At 41.8% G+C, this 15,119-nt stretch overlaps 1 protein-coding gene across 2 annotated transcripts; it reads right to left on the bottom strand.

Moving 5' to 3' along the window:
* Nucleotides 1–1,110: 1,110 nt before the first annotated feature.
* On the bottom strand, nucleotides 1,111–12,297 carry LOC137850653 (serpin B11-like). 2 transcript variants are annotated; one of them, XM_068670913.1, is made up of 8 exons: nucleotides 11,935–12,297; nucleotides 7,265–7,450; nucleotides 6,189–6,305; nucleotides 5,707–5,838; nucleotides 4,825–4,942; nucleotides 4,274–4,416; nucleotides 2,328–2,498; nucleotides 1,111–2,203 (listed from the first exon to the last, which is right to left on the bottom strand). In XM_068670913.1, exons 1-8 carry the CDS (start codon nucleotides 12,280–12,282, stop codon nucleotides 1,802–1,804), a joined length of 1,617 nt encoding a protein of 538 aa, XP_068527014.1. In that variant the 5' UTR covers nucleotides 12,283–12,297; the 3' UTR covers nucleotides 1,111–1,801. The 2 variants fall into 2 exon arrangements, with proteins under 2 accessions (XP_068527014.1, XP_068527015.1); XM_068670914.1 differs by lacking the exon at nucleotides 11,935–12,297 and adding an exon at nucleotides 9,269–9,390.
* Between the last annotated feature and the right edge of the window lie 2,822 nt (nucleotides 12,298–15,119).

Here is a 15,119-nt window from a genome sequence, read left to right as displayed (position 1 = left end):
GTACGTAAACTGTGGTAATCGTGAATGCAGAACTTTAGAGTGCTGTACTCTCAATTATATGACTAATGGCTAATGCATACTTTCCTTTTCATGGGTCATAAAGCAAGTTGCAAATGGTAATTTGTTAAACCTTATATAGAAACTTTCTGAGGAAGATGTTACTCATCTTAAATGAGTACATTAACAGTTATGTCTCCCTATCAGTCATCAGCAAATTCTGTTTTTCTGTAGTTGTCCCACAAACTAAATTTTTTTCCAGGTTAAGTTTAACTGTGATTTCTTGGATTTATATTGCTCTTTACAAAACTTGATTCCTCAGAGCAGGAGAGAAACTTCTCTATAAATGAATCATTAAAATTCACCAGTCAGCAGTACACAAGGAAGAAAACAAATTTCTCAACAGTTCCAGGCTACAGCTTTCCACATCAGTAACTTCAGGGAGGTGCTTTAGACTGTTTGTATCCTATTTTTTGGTACTGAAATCACTTGATATTTCTCCAAATAGAATGCAGTCTTCTTTACTATGGAAATAATTAACCCTCTTCAGAAATGTGTGTTTTCATACCTCATTCCTGTAGACATTATGCTCTTTGGTGTCATTTCAGGACATGGGGAACTTAGGAGATGTTGTCCAGAGGGGTTGTGGAGTCTCTGTGCTTGCAGATTTTCAAAAGCCCTCTCTGGACATGGACCCCGGCAGCCTGCTCTAGGTAGGTGTCCCTGCATGAGCAGGAGGGTTGGACAAGATGACCTCCAGAGGACATTTGCAACTTCAACCATGTTGCAATTCTGTAAGGGTGTGTTCTGTTTAGTTTCGTTTTTCAAAAAAGAGTACAGAAAAAGTCCTGTAAAAAGAGGAACCGAGTTTTGCCTTCCTGCATACACAATTGCCATTGTAATCATCTCTCTTCTAGAGGTATCCATGATGGCGTAATCCTGTCTTTTCCCTGAGTATTCCTACTGTTATAAAAAAGCAATGATGCTAATAGAAACGCGCATGATAAAATCCAGGGCTTGTGTAAGCTGTCCGTGTCACATGCCATCATTCTAATTGGTAAGATGGCACTTTAGGTGCAGGCTTATATCTAAATAAATAAATGAAGCCAAAGCTGCTTCTAGCATGACATTTTTATATAGCACAGAATAGCACAAAGATAGATCCAGCATACATCACAGGGGAGAAAATGGTACAGTTCTCAGTAAATATGTATATTTGTTGTAAATAAGTATCTCTTAGTTGTTTGTGACTGTTGTGGAAAGGTAGTTATCAAAGTGAGATCTCCATTGTGCAAAGGATTCACCACAGTGTGTAGGTAAGAAAAAAGCATCTTCAAAGCACCTCTCTGCTCACAAGGACCCACCAGGACAGGAATTAAAAAATATAGAGCAAGGCTACTCTGTTTTTAATGGCAGTTACTGATAATCGTTAAAAACAATTCTCAGGCAGCAGCATACCAATCCCACCTTTGCCAGGCAGGTGCTGTACTACACCACACAGCTGTGCTGGAGAACTCTAACGTATACAGGAGCATATGTGGACTTTGAGGAAACGAATTGTTCTTGATATCCAGTGAGGTTAAGGGAAAATTTACTCCTACTCTGGATTCAGATCAATATTTGCCATTCATTAAGAGTAGCAGCAGAGCAGCCAGTTGACAGCTGTAAGATAAACTGGACTGGTTGCAGTAATTACTTTGAAATACAAGCTAGCTCTCAGAGGATTAAGAACACATTGGGGAAAAAACAGTATTTCTGATTTTCATCCAGGTGTCTCTTGCGATGTTAGAAAAAGGTCCTGATTTTAAGGTGAGCAGAGTTTACCAAAGAAAAGAATAGTGTTGGTGGGATTGTGCCTAATGAAGAATAAGAAAGGGTGGTCAGCCATAAACACCTCTGTGAGGGGAAGAGACCTCCTCACAATGACCGCTCCTGTAGCAGCAGCTGCTACGGTGCCTTCCTCATTGACTTCCACATACGTCTTGTGGACAACATTTGACAGCACCAGAGATTTCACAGGTGACAATGCAGAAAGATCAGCTTTTTCATTGAAGATGTCAGTCATTCCCAACGCTTTTAATACATCATTGAGGTTAAAGGTGCCTTCGAGCTTGAAACGGGGAAGGTACACCTCCACTGTTGTCTCAAACATATGCTCTGAAGAAGACCACAGCATTAAATTTTCGTAGGTCATTGCGCTTTCAATCTAGAAGATGAGGAAATTAAATAGTTTAGAGTAGGTAAGCAGCTTTGAAAAGTTTAGATTCTTGCCCAGCTTTAATCCAGACAACCAACTTTTGAGCCAATTTAGCCATAGTCCACAGCCTTACCTGTTCCAGCCCACCAGCAGATCCATCAGCCATGTCTCCTGGCAGCAGGATGATCATACTCAGTGACTTCTGAGCGTAAGGCAGTTCAAGCACCTGAGTTCCCAGCTCCTCGATATAACCTAATTTAAACGTGCCTTTCTGATACATCATCTGCACAGGCTTGCTCTCATTCTATTTAAAAGAAAAATAATTCTATTTAAAAGAAAACTTAAGTCTTCATTTGCAGCAGTAATTGTTAGGCACAACGTTTTTCTTTATTTTCTTGCATCTACAATGACACAAAACATCAGCTTTGACATGAATATATAAAGGGGTAATTCTCCTGGGGGGAAAAAAATGAAAGAAAAGGAAAAAAAAAAAAAAAAAAGAAAACAAGAAAACACATTTTCCTGCAATTGATCAGCTACTGAAGTGGCTTAATATAGTCACTGTGTGGCCAGCCAAACAAGCTGATGCTAACTGGATTTGCAAGTCTTAGTTTGGAATGGGATAAAGAAGAAATAGCACTACGAGAATCAGGCTGGCATTTATCAGGTAGGTTGTTTAGGCAGGAAGTAATAGGTTAAGAGCAAAATCATAGCTTTTTTTTTTATTATTATTATTTGTGCATATGTGTGTGTGTGTGTGCGCGTGTGTGTGATGGGGTTGTTCAAAAGGTGTATAAAGGTTCAGGTATCATTTTACTGTTAGTTAACTTCTTACCTAGCTTCTAAAGCAGTCAAAGAGGCATATGAGTAGATGACATTTTCAGAAGAAAATCCTGTTAATATGGATTAGCATATGAAGAAAAATACATAGAGCTTCTCTCTGTCTCATAGTTCCTCTGACTACAGCAGTGCTCCACATGTTCTCAGCTATATGCCATTTTCAGTTTCTGTATTTAAAGCCACATCTTAAATATTTCCAAATATGTCACAAATATAAGTCACCAATATTACGGTTTCTTACTGGTCACTTAACAATGCTGCACAACACTATAGCAATATGTGTTTTCCTGGCCTTTTGTTTTGATAAGTAAGGAACACATGAAAGACACTTTTAACCATACAAAGCTCTTCAACATACGATCAAAACTAAATGTGTGTTCTTTGTTGGTTTGTTTGGTTTGGGGTTTTTTTTGTTTGTTTTTGTTGGGGATGAGAACTAATAGAATATTAGTGAAACATATGGAAAGAATTTAAAACTGAATTAAATGAAAGGAAAAGGGCTGAATGTCTTTTTTGAAGACATCTGTTAGACTTAACTTGCACAATACTTGGAAGAATGTGCTTGTTAAGGAGTTTGCTTGGCAATCATATTGACAATACCTGAGTTAAACAGCAAATGCTTTGATGATATACATAAGGAACTAAAAAATGGAAAAGGGGACTAAAAAATAAAATATATTGAAAATAAACTTTTAAACATTGCAAATACAATAAATAAAATACCCTATGAGAATTTTTCCTATTTTTAAATTCAGTCTGCATATTTGTTGCTTCTTAATATCTGGCCTATTTTTTTTGGTTTGTTTTAACCTATCAAATGCATAGCTCATGTTAAAATGTATTGAACCAGGATGGCCAATCCTTGTTAAAGCCAGGATGACCCCTTGGAGCCAGTATGAAACAGGATTTTAGAACTGGCTTCCATCCATGTAATGACTACTTGGTTCAAAATTGCTGATCAGGGCTTACACATGTGTTTTGCCAGCTGTTGAAGCAAAATCCTGAGTTGTTGCAATTTCTGAGGCTTGCACGTTTTTTTCAGTAAAGATTTTGTTTTACTGTGAAAAGCCCTCCTGCTATCTCTGCCCAACAGGAGAGGCAGGTTAAGTTCTCAGCACACTCACACCTTCCTCACAGCACAGCTGAACCCCCTGGACGTTGTGCTTCTCGGTTATGCTTACGACAATGCTCACAGTATTTAGGGTAAATAAAGTTGAGATTTACAGGAGGCAGGTGTACCTGATTTAGTTTAAAATCTCTCTGAACTGTATTTTTTCCTTCAAACTTGTGTTCCCAGGATGCTTTGAAGTAGATTACATTCACCAGCACCAGAACTGCATCCGCATCAATCATTCCAGAAGCAAAGAGTTCCTTGATTTTACCTAAAGGAAATTTTGGAAAACACAAGTATTTGTTAGCCACTGTTAAGACTATGGATTGAGATTTAATTACTTGTCTGTGAAGTTAGCTTTGGAGAAGCTTAGAAATCCAACTGTTTGTTTGTTTAAAGGACTGGGACAACATAGGCAAACAAATGGCAAATTCCTCAGCAACATTACCTGGCAGTGGCCTGTTTGGAGCAGGAAGGGGCATGGGACCACCGTCCTGCCCAAATCTGGGCCATCAGTAACAATATATACATGCCAGGTGGCACCCTTCCATTGGAAAGAAGACATCACTGATTTCTGTTTACATGAGGGTATCTTTCCCTTTGCACTAAGCTCAGCTGTGGAGTTTTGACTCTCTGCACAGACGTTGATAGCATAGCTTTTGGTCTTGCTTTGTTTTACCTTGTGTCTTATTTTCAACCCAAGCATTAATTTTTAGTATGGCTGCTTCAAGATGCATTCGAAAGTCCACTGTTTGCAGATCTGCTCCATACAATTTCTTGCTGCACATTAGATATTCCTTTAAAACAAAATAAAAGTTAGTCAAATCTGTTCAGCATTTTTTCCCTTTCCAAACAAATCAATGATTCAGAACTATTTTAGAAATGGGGCCAGTCTTGTGGACTCCATATGACAAAATTTTGCTTTGGAAACGTCAATTATCAGAAGTTTATTTAGAAAATCTTTGAAGAAGAGATAATTATTCTAATGCATAGGCAAAAAATGCAAATAGATAAAAAGAAAGCCACGAGAAGTCTTCCCGTGGAAAACTGCATAGCTGAGGCCCAGAAAAAAAAATAAATAAATAAATAAAATAAAATAAAATAAAATAAAATAAAATAAAATAAAATAAAATAAAATAAAATAAAATAAAATAAAATAGAGAAAGTGCAAGATGTGTTGTTTGATGCTCTGTATCCAAATCATTTAGCAGAAAGCAACAACAAAAAACAGTGAAGCAAAGATATAAAGAGCAAAGAACAAGATATCCCCTAAGCAGCTCACAGATAGCTTGAAAAGGCCATTTTGGGCCATAGTCATACCTCTGGCTGAGTGTAGACATATGTCAAAAGTGAAAAGCCTCCTGCTCTATTTTTTTTTTTTTTAAACAGAAGCCTTGCAAACTGACACTCTTGTCTCTTCCTTCCCCAACAGCCCTAAGAGGTACAGCTCCAAAAGCACACTGGGTGCTCAAAAATACGCATGAGGGAGCAACAGTGAGGCTTATGGTTACAGGGAGGCTGGAGGTCAGGCCACAGCAGTCATGAGATGTAGGTAACTTACCTGCTTCAGTTCAAAATCTTCTTGTAGAAAGAGATTGCTGGCCAGGTTTAGCACATAGTTTTTGCCAAGGCTTTGTAGTTGTAGAAGCAGTGCATGGAAAGCTTCGTGGTTAAGATTCCCGTCTGTGTTACACTAGGAATATTTCAAACACAGTAATTGTAAAGATTCCTCAATATAGCTTTGGTTGTTAATTTGCATCCTAGTTAGGTTACATTATAGGGCCAATTACTGTTATATCGATTTTTAAACTCAGCTAATCTAAACTTTGAAGCCTGATCCTCCTTTGTCCGGAGGCTCTGGTATTGACTTCATGGCAGGCCTGGCCCGTAAGAAGGAAACGCCTTGTGTCAGGCATTTCCGAGCAGATCAGACAGACTTTCTGCGTGTGATCTTGACTCCCTCCAGTGGAAGTCTCTGGTGCTTTATATTTAGTTACCATGAAGTGAAGAAAAGGCTCCTGTGATACACATCCCAGGCCTTACCTGGGAGGAGAGGGAAGAACGTCTTTCCTGGCTTCGTTTTGGCTTGTTTTCTGGGACTGCACTCTGAGGCTCAGATCCAAGGCTCGTTCTTCCCGCAGCATTGCTGAAGTGGAGCACCTACAGTTGAAGAGGCCAAATTAAGGCAATTGTAACTGGGCTAAATGCTTTGTCCTTGTTTGAAAGATTTGCTGTGCTGTCACGGTGATTTATGAAAGATATTTTCTCAGCTTCAGTCAGGCTGAAAAGACAGACTTGAAATTGTCCATTTATTCATGTTCAAATTCATGTTTCTAGTAATGAACCAACAAAAACATGCATGTAGTCCCCCCAAATGCTACTGTCCTCCACCTCAAAATGTTTATGTGTGATTTGCATTTTTATTGCTACAGTTACCTAAAATTTCAAAACGAAAAATTGCCTCAGGCAGAGAGACAAAGCTGCTTTGCTTTGCACACAAAACTGGCCTATTACAATCATTGATACTCTTTTCATCAGCTTAGGAAATGTACCGAAACCATAGTGCTCTTGATGGAAACTGCTCCTTGTTTCTACTGTGCAAATATCTCACTGAAAAATTTCCAGGTACTTCTCCGTAATAATAATGTTGCAGCATACAAAGTCTGAAGCTTTTTTATGGGGAATACTGGATCTCCATTGATTTCCTAAACATTTAAGCAGACGTTTCTGGGAACCTCACAAGGAGGACACATCTCCCTTAGCTGTGGGTGACCCAGCGGTCAGACTGTGCTTGCCTGCCTGCACCCACACTTCCAGGGATCTCACAGCAACCACAACAGAAAGCACCTGCCCAAAATTTTGAAACCAAGGCTGGGGAAAGACCAAAGTGTCCAACTGTGGTGTACCACCTCCTCTCTTACCCCACACTCCTGAATTTGCACAGGAGCATGCGGCAACTCATACAGGCAGATGGCAGGGATGGTGGCACTTCAAGACAACACCTGAGCTTGTGTTCATGCTTCTTTCCTAAGCACACGTCGTGCTGCAATGCCCAGCATTTCCATTAAGAGAACAGCAAGCCATGTGGAAGCATCTCAGAGTGTTTCATTGGTACTTACTTTTTCTATCTGAGCAGCAGTGTTGTTTCTTGTCCCCAGATGGATCAGGGCAAGGGCGACAGAGATGCTTGTTGGAGAGAAGAGGATGTTTTGGCCTTCTTCTGTTTTGTTGAATTTATCGTAGAGATCAAGGCAAAATTCAGTAATTGGTCTAGAAATGGAGCTCATTGTGAAGCCAGCAGCTGACTGGGAATGAAAGAAAAAAAAAAAAAAAGGGGGGGAAAAAAAGAGAAAGGAGAAATGTAATGCACTTGTTGCTTAGCTAGGTCTTAGCTAGCTCACACCGCAAAGCATCTGTCTGCCCTAAGATCATCCCAAGGCTGGTTGCTAAATAACAGAAGTTTGCTAAATTCTGAAACAGACAACTTTTCACACATCTGCAAGCCCATGCTCACACGGACACACCAGGGTCTGGGAAAGGGACCCACACTTAGAAAGGACTGTTGTTCTCTCCTATCCCCTGGTGTATCTTATTTCTTCTGTAAGAGAGAGGTTGCAGTACTGAAATCAGTCAGCTGTGGATTGTCCTTCTACAGACTGGTTTGATGTATACAGTCCTATCAACTCTTTCCTCTTGTAACAACAAATGATTAGTGACATATTAGGGTGACAGAAATTATCCAGGTGTATAAACATGTCTTGTTACCTGAGATGCAGTATGACAGATTCAAACAACAGATCTATAAAAATAAAATTGCTGTGAATTAAAAGTTTTCATATGTGAAGAGGAGTCCTTAGCAGCTATGGAGACTATACTACGTATGGAAACATGAACAGTTTGCAATACACTTTTTCTGTCCTTATGGATTTGCCAGGAACCACAGTTTCAGACAGATAAATGATGGAGGTTTTAGAAATGAGGGTTTTGGAAAGCGCTTACTAGTCCTTTGGGGAAAGAACTGAGAAGCTTTTGTGTGGATACCAGTGGGAGCACACAAGTTTTCTCAAAATACTATTAAAAAAAAAAAAAAAAAAAAAAAAAAGAACCACATCAGTTTTAGAGTCCAGGAAGTGATATTCTGGACAGCACACCAGAAAAGTGTGGAAAGCAAAGTATCCTCATGCCTGCTTGCAGACGTAGAGATAAGTAGCTGTGGCCTGTGTTACAGAAAGATATGTTATTTAGGGGAAAGTACCCAGCCACAGTATGGAGAGAAAGCCCTCGTGTCTCCCACAACACGGGTCTGGCTGGCCTTAGCTTTCAGCCTGCTTTGGGACAAGCTGGGCATGGGTCCACAGCAAGCTGCCAGAGCTCCTCTCAGCTGCAAAGGTGGGTGAGCGCACAGCCAGCTGATTGTGCCCACTCCCTGCAGAAAGCCATGGCACAGCAGGTGCTCCTTCTCTGTCCTGTGCCAAGGATGCAGACCGCATGCTGACTCTACCTCAGTCATGAGCCAGACACAAACTTTTCATCAGAGGCCAGGGCTCAGGCACCAGGAGAAGTTACCGGGGTGTAACAATTTGCTGTGGCTCAGCTGAGCTGCAGCAATTGTCTGAGCAAACCATCTTAGCTCGCAGCAAGTGCCAGACAAGGGGAAAGGACTCAGCCCCAAAGAAAATTCCTGTGGTGGCTTGGAAGAGCTGAAAAGTCAAGTTGCTGAATATGTGAAGGTACCACGTGTGGCAAATGTGGAGATAATAAGTGCTTCTCTATGTTTCTGACTGGTGCTCTGTGGAAGGAACCTGTGATGTTGAAATAAAAAGTTCACACATTTCATACTGAGACATTTGGTTTACCCCGAAGTCCAGAAGTGTTTTGTATGAAGACCTAATACAAATGGCCAAAACAGAGGAGAAACACTAAACAGATACTCTGAACAAGAAAATTAAAGATGAGTTATATCTCATTAAGTCTGAAAACTGCTGTTGTAGAGCACTAGCTCTGTTTGCTGCCTAGGATGAAATGCTGTTTTCATTTTCCTTTTAAGAGCATAGTCATCTTACCACAAGAAAAAAGCACTGCAGCAATAATATCTCTTTTTTTCCACCTTCATTAACTATTACCTGTAACCTTCTGAAAACAAAACTCAGCACTTCTTTGGTGTTGAAGTTTGCATTGCTCCGCTTTCACAGCCGGTGAAAGATCTAAAATGGACCTGTGAAAATGTTTGCTGTGAATGTAGGTCATGATGCATACCGTAGGTGTGTCCAGACCTCAGGAGGAGTCAAGAAGACAACAAGAGTTAATGAACTTCCTCAGCAGGAGGGAGGCACCTCCACCCCACCCTGCAGGGAGAACACTGACTGCCAAGCACAGAGGGAGAGCCTAGGAGCTGGAAACAGGTTTTAAAAGCAAGCACCTGGCACACAGAGGTGTCTGTCTGTTCATTTAGAAAGAGCAGCAGACTGTCTTGAGAGTGATGTCCAGGTATAAACATTACAGCCAACTGCACAGCTTTGAGCTGTGAACTCCTTGCAGGGCTGCCCTGGAAAGCCAACACAACAGTGTGGGGTGAGGGCTGGAGGAGGTGCTTTCTTACTAGAGAACTTTCCTAATGTAAATTTGGGGAGGCTGCAATTTCACATCATTAAGCCATGTGCGTGTAGTCTGTGTAATCATTCAGTCAGTGAGAGCTTTGGAGGTACCACGAGGACGGTGGAGTTTGGAGAACACCTAGGTGTTGGGCAACTGATGGAAATGTTACCCCAAAAAGCTCTTGGAGTAGGAAGGAGAGAAAATGTAAGATCAAAAGAAATGTTCCAGGAAAATCATAGCTGCCGTTCTGCAAAAAGTGTTTGCACAGGACAATAGTGATAGTGCAGAGACAGCAAGCAGGGCTGCAGCTTTACAGCTGATGAAGGGAGATGCTTTGCATGATGGCTCATTAGCGTTAGCATAGTCCAGCAGATGGAAATTGCTGGCGCTGTTATACGTGACAAAAAGCTACCCAGGAAAAGAGCCTCCATCTGAAGAAACAACCACACACCAGAAGCTTTGCAAAGGTGACAAAAGTTCTTCCATGACTCTGAAATGGAGAACACTCCTTTTCTACAGCTATTCACACTCTGTTCTCTCTTTAGAGATTGTTTTAAGCTAAGGGTAGATGAAATCAAGAAAAAAAAATCCTCAAAGAATGAAAAGCTGTGCTCAAAACTGTCATAATTAACAGGTGTATTAGAGTATATTATGCAGTCAGCAGGAGGAGGCAGTAAATAAGGTGTGGATGCTAGAAGAGTGGTAGCCTGTTGTTTTTTTTTAAGGTAATTCTGTATCTAATACAAGGTAAAGAAAGAAGGAACCTGTTTTCCCTGGCGCTGTATGATAATTCCCATTGCGTGCTTATTTTCTCTGCCACCCATGAAGGTGCTTTAATGCACATCTATTTCTCATAAGCAAAGGAAGAGAGAATTGGCAGAAATTACGTGTCTGTCCTAGAAAAGGAGAACATGAGAGAGAATACAGACTCCTCACTTGCAAAATCTATGATTGGTAGAAGTTACTTTCTAATTTTTCATGACCATTCATACAAAAAATTTTCCAAGTATATGTCTGCTCATTTGGAGTTTAAGGGACAAACAACACACAAGAAAAATGAAATTTCCTGTAATACAGAAATTCTAACCATTCCCATGCAATGCAAAACATTCCCAAAGTAACATGCTTTAAATGATAAACCAGCACATTTCAGCAAAAAAAAAAAACTTTTCAAGGGAAATGTTACCAAGTCCATTTTCCAAGCATCTTAGCCCATAACGCTGCTGCTTTTATACCTGAAAGGTTTTTTTTTTGTTTGTTTTTTGTTTTTTTCTGTCTGCTTCTATTATTTTACGTCTGTACCTCCAGGATGTGTCTTTTCTATTTCTTTCTAGGCCAATGATTTCTGTACGTTATGGGCCTGTTATGGGCCAGTGGCAAGCTGTTTGCTATGTCTGTGTGCAGTTGCATAGCTTCTCAGCAGGCTTTTAAACACCACCACCAAAGCCAGGAGTGAATATGTTGATAGTGGAGACTAGCATCCCCATTACCAAAACACACAAACACTCCACCCTCCCTATTTTATGTAGTCATTGTTTAAGAACATAAACAACCCTGTCAGCAGGGACCAGGGTACAGAGGAAACACCCAAGCACCCAGCCAAAGACATGCATGCCCTCTCTTGTCTAGTGAACATTTCAAGGCTTTTTCTCGTGCCACGGAAACCCGAGCAAAGAGGGAAAATTCATCTGTTCCTCTTAATTTGAAAGTGAGGTTGCTCAGGTCATCAGTGCCATCATTTCCTGGGAAGCTCATTCCTACCAGAGCGGGCAGGGGTGCTCTGAAACAGCCTGCTCCTCAGCCCTTCTGGAGACCTAGGCAGAAAAGCACCTGCTCCTGGTATAAACCACTTAGCTGTTCGGTCCCGTGGCAATTATAGCTCTCTGACCAGGCAGAGAGGCCCTGGGGAAATTTTATATTCAAAAGTCTGTGAAATTGAAGCAGGCAGCTCTAGATTCGTAGCTTTGGGAATATGTTCCTGAATTCCCAGCTACCACCCACTGAGGACCACCTCCCTTGGTGGTAGCTCTTAAATTTTAGCACTGGCTTTTTGCTGCCTCTAGCCTGTAAAAATATCTCCTTCTTTGTCCCATCTGTAAACATTATGCTTACTTTACCAACCTTTAGACTGCTTTGGATCTGCCAAAGGAAAAAAAAATCACAAGTTATTTTTGAAGCAAAAATAATTTTTTACCTTCTTGCCAAAGAGGTTAAATGAAGAGCACGACAGCTGAGATCTGGAGCACGTCCCTGTGAATATCGTATTATAAACTTCTCCCACTCTCTTGCGGGAAAGTTCAGCCTCTAACCAATTGTTGATAAATGCAGCGTGTTGCAATTTAATGCAAATGTCATCGTGCAGTTTCCTGCAGAAGACCAGGAAACCTATCTCTAGCAATATGCTAACAGCACTTGTCTTGAAGCTGCCCGACGAGTTTGGCAGGAGATATCTACTGGCAACATCTCCTGACTGCAGAGCCGAGTCATCTGCAGCTGGCACACTGAGCATTAGTGCTAGAGATCCACGGCTGCACTGCTGCATAGAGTCCCCTGGGGATGTGGTGGGGTCTGGGCTGGACGCTGGGATGTGCAGGGTTCGTGGCAGGATTCAGAGAACCCGTGTTTGGAGCTGAGCTCACTGGCAGACACAGAGCACATGAATGGGAAACACGTGAGCTTTATGTTGCCTGCAGCCATTTCTCTCTCTCAGGTACAGAGCCAGCTTTATGTGTTTGGAAGGATTTTAATTAGAGAGGGGAAGAAGTATTTCCTTGAACTGTAACAGGAATCCCCAGCCAGGGGGTATTCTTTTAAATCTCTGGAGCTAAGAACGAAGGCAGGCCAGGAGAGGCTGATCACATAGGTTATGTCCCCAGCATGCAGTGAGACACAAGCAAAGAGATGGGAAGCATGGAGCTGCACAAGTATTTGATGTCTCCTCACCAGTAACTGAGCTCTGCTGCAGCACTGGGTTAGGGCAGCAGGATTCAGGGGTCAAGATGAAGTCCTCTCAGGCTGTACGTGGCTTTGCAACCCTGATTTTTTTGTCTCTTTCCTTTCTCACCCTTTTTCCTATCAAGCATAAAACTGTTTCCAGATTCATAAGAATGAGGCATCAGACATGGTAAGGGGAGAAAGGAGAAAGAAGGAAGAAGGTCTCCCAGCCCTCTCTTGCCCTTCCCACACTGCCCTTCCAGGCTGAAGCTGGACCACTCTCTCCCTCCAGCCCAGCTCCCACCAGCTTTGCTCCTCCCTGCTTCTCTGCCAAGGTCTCAGCCCAGCTGCCAAGGCTCCACTGCCCAACAGAAAAGAAGGCTTCATAAATAATGTGAAATATGGTAATAAAATGGGCGTTCTTTTTCTTGTATTATTTTCCACACTTTTTTATTTGATTCCATTTGCTATGCACTTCTTTGCTTGCTTTTACAAAATTCATGTTTCTGTAGTGTTTTTCTTTGTCGTTGTTTGCTGTTTTCTTTTGGTCTTCTTGCTCATTTCTTTATATATATATATATATATATTTTAATTTTGAATTTATTTATATTTCTTTCCATATATTGCCTTACCCCTTCTGTTCTCCACATTTCCTATCTTCTTCTGCCTTTATGAGTCCTAGCTATTTTCCAGTGACTAACTATTTTTGAGTCTCGTTCACTACTTTCCTTCTTCCAGCCCCTGTGCTTTCTCCATCCCTCTTCTAATAACACTGTTCCTCCACTTGTTGCTTTTATTTACTCTGTATATTCCCTCAGAACTCCCTTGCCATCTGCTTAACCACTTTGCCTCAGGAGATGTCACCGTCTGTACAAATTCTGTCTTTTCTAAGCCCTTAGGAGTTCAAAACTGCACGGCCTTTCCAGTGAGGAAACTCCAGTTGTTTGTACGCAGCATTTTTCAAGTTCCCAAACCCACTGCCCTTCCCCATAGACAATTCCTGCTACCGCAACACATTGAAATGTATCGGCTCTCTTCTACAAAATGCTGGGGGCAGGAAATGAGCAACGACTGCGCAGCTGAGCAAGTGGTGGGGTGACTAGACACATAACACTGCAGTTTGCAACTGCCTGCAAAAGCCAGCTGTGGCTTGCTTTTTTCCATCAGGCCAGCCACCCATCATTGGATAGCAATGCTGTGTTGAAAGGTAAGGTGGAGTAACTTGGCAACCTGAGCAAGCCCTCACCTATGTTCACTTTCTCCATCGTAGCCAACGCCTTCCAGCACGTAAGCATTTCTATACACAAGCTCCCACACGCGTTTTCCCATGTCCTCCCATGCAGTTTCTTGCCTGTGGCCCAGAGGCCAGAATGGGCAGAACTGAGCAATGCTCCATCATGGCATTTCTCACATCAGCAGGAGCCCTTCTGATACCTCCCCCTCGCATGCAGCAAGATAAATAGGTTTTACCTTGGGTCTCCTAAATTTCCATAGGACGGGAAGGGTCTAGGAAACAGGACTGGTACACCAGAGTGCAATTTCTAAATAGAACAAGGATTACTGCACAGCTCTTCTTTTTGGCTATACGAGGTCCAGAACACTAAAAGCATGACGCTTCGGGGGCTCATGACCACAGATTACATCACAACTCTACCTGCAACTGCACTTTCTGGCCCACCATGGGCTTTTTGGCCCTAGTTTCTGTTGCAGCTCATCTGGTCACTGTCTATGCTTAAGACAGTGCTGTGGTGCAAGCCTAACATCTTATCCAAATCCATTTACTAGGCATTAGCATATTATATAGTATTAACAAAGCATGATTAAACATTAATCTAGGCCCCTTTGGGCCTGCTAGTAGGAAAAAGGAAATACGGAAAGATGTAGAGAGAAGAAGCAGAATGGAAAATGAGCCAGAGCTTTTCACGACCAATAAATGGGTTTGCCTTCTGTAGGCTAAGATAGCTTATTATCTGAAATATCTGCTTGCCTTGCATAGGCTGGGATACCTTGGCATTAGTCAGGAGCTGAAGAAAGATAGGCCACACCTTGAGGCAGTGCTCCTGTGTGCTTTCATGGGATAGCCCTTCCTGGCAAAGGTGTCGACAAGGAGCTCTCTGAGAAGATGTGCTTACGTAAATGTGTGTGGATGCAGTAAGCGATCTGATCAGCTGTCAAACAGAGTACGAGCTGCACTGAATGAAGACTGGCTCCTGCACTGGAATATTTTCAGAATCTGGAAAAGCTGAAAGAGTGATATCTGAGGTTTTCTCCTCCAGGAAATCTCATGCAGGCAGAAAAAGAGGGATGGGGAGATCTGCCAGAGGTTTTCATCAGTCTCGCAATAGTAGCAGTAAGTGAGATACAGCCTGCTGGATACCTGGAATTACTAGACCACAGGTCACTGTCCAAATACAGACAAACTGTACAGATGGCAGGCAAGTAGTC

Source organism: Anas acuta, chromosome 2 (genome assembly GCF_963932015.1).
Source record: "Anas acuta chromosome 2, bAnaAcu1.1, whole genome shotgun sequence".
NCBI lineage: Eukaryota > Metazoa > Chordata > Aves > Anseriformes > Anatidae > Anas > Anas acuta.
Note: the sequence above shows the minus strand (reverse complement) of the source record. Positions and strands in the feature narration are given on the sequence as shown.

What these genes read in the sequence shown, in the direction of transcription:
- LOC137850653 (XM_068670913.1), bottom strand. Translation starts at nt 12,282, where the DNA reads ATGCAGCAGTGCAGCCGTGGATCTCTAGCACTAATGCTCAGTGTGCCA. An exon ending in GTTCTTCCCTCTCCTCCCAG is followed by an intron (nt 5,839 to 6,188) that starts GTAAGGCCTGGG and finishes AAATATTCCTAG; the next exon opens with TGTAACACAGACGGGAATCT. An exon ending in CTGCTGGTGGGCTGGAACAG is followed by an intron (nt 2,204 to 2,327) that starts GTAAGGCTGTGG and finishes CTCATCTTCTAG; the next exon opens with ATTGAAAGCGCAATGACCTA.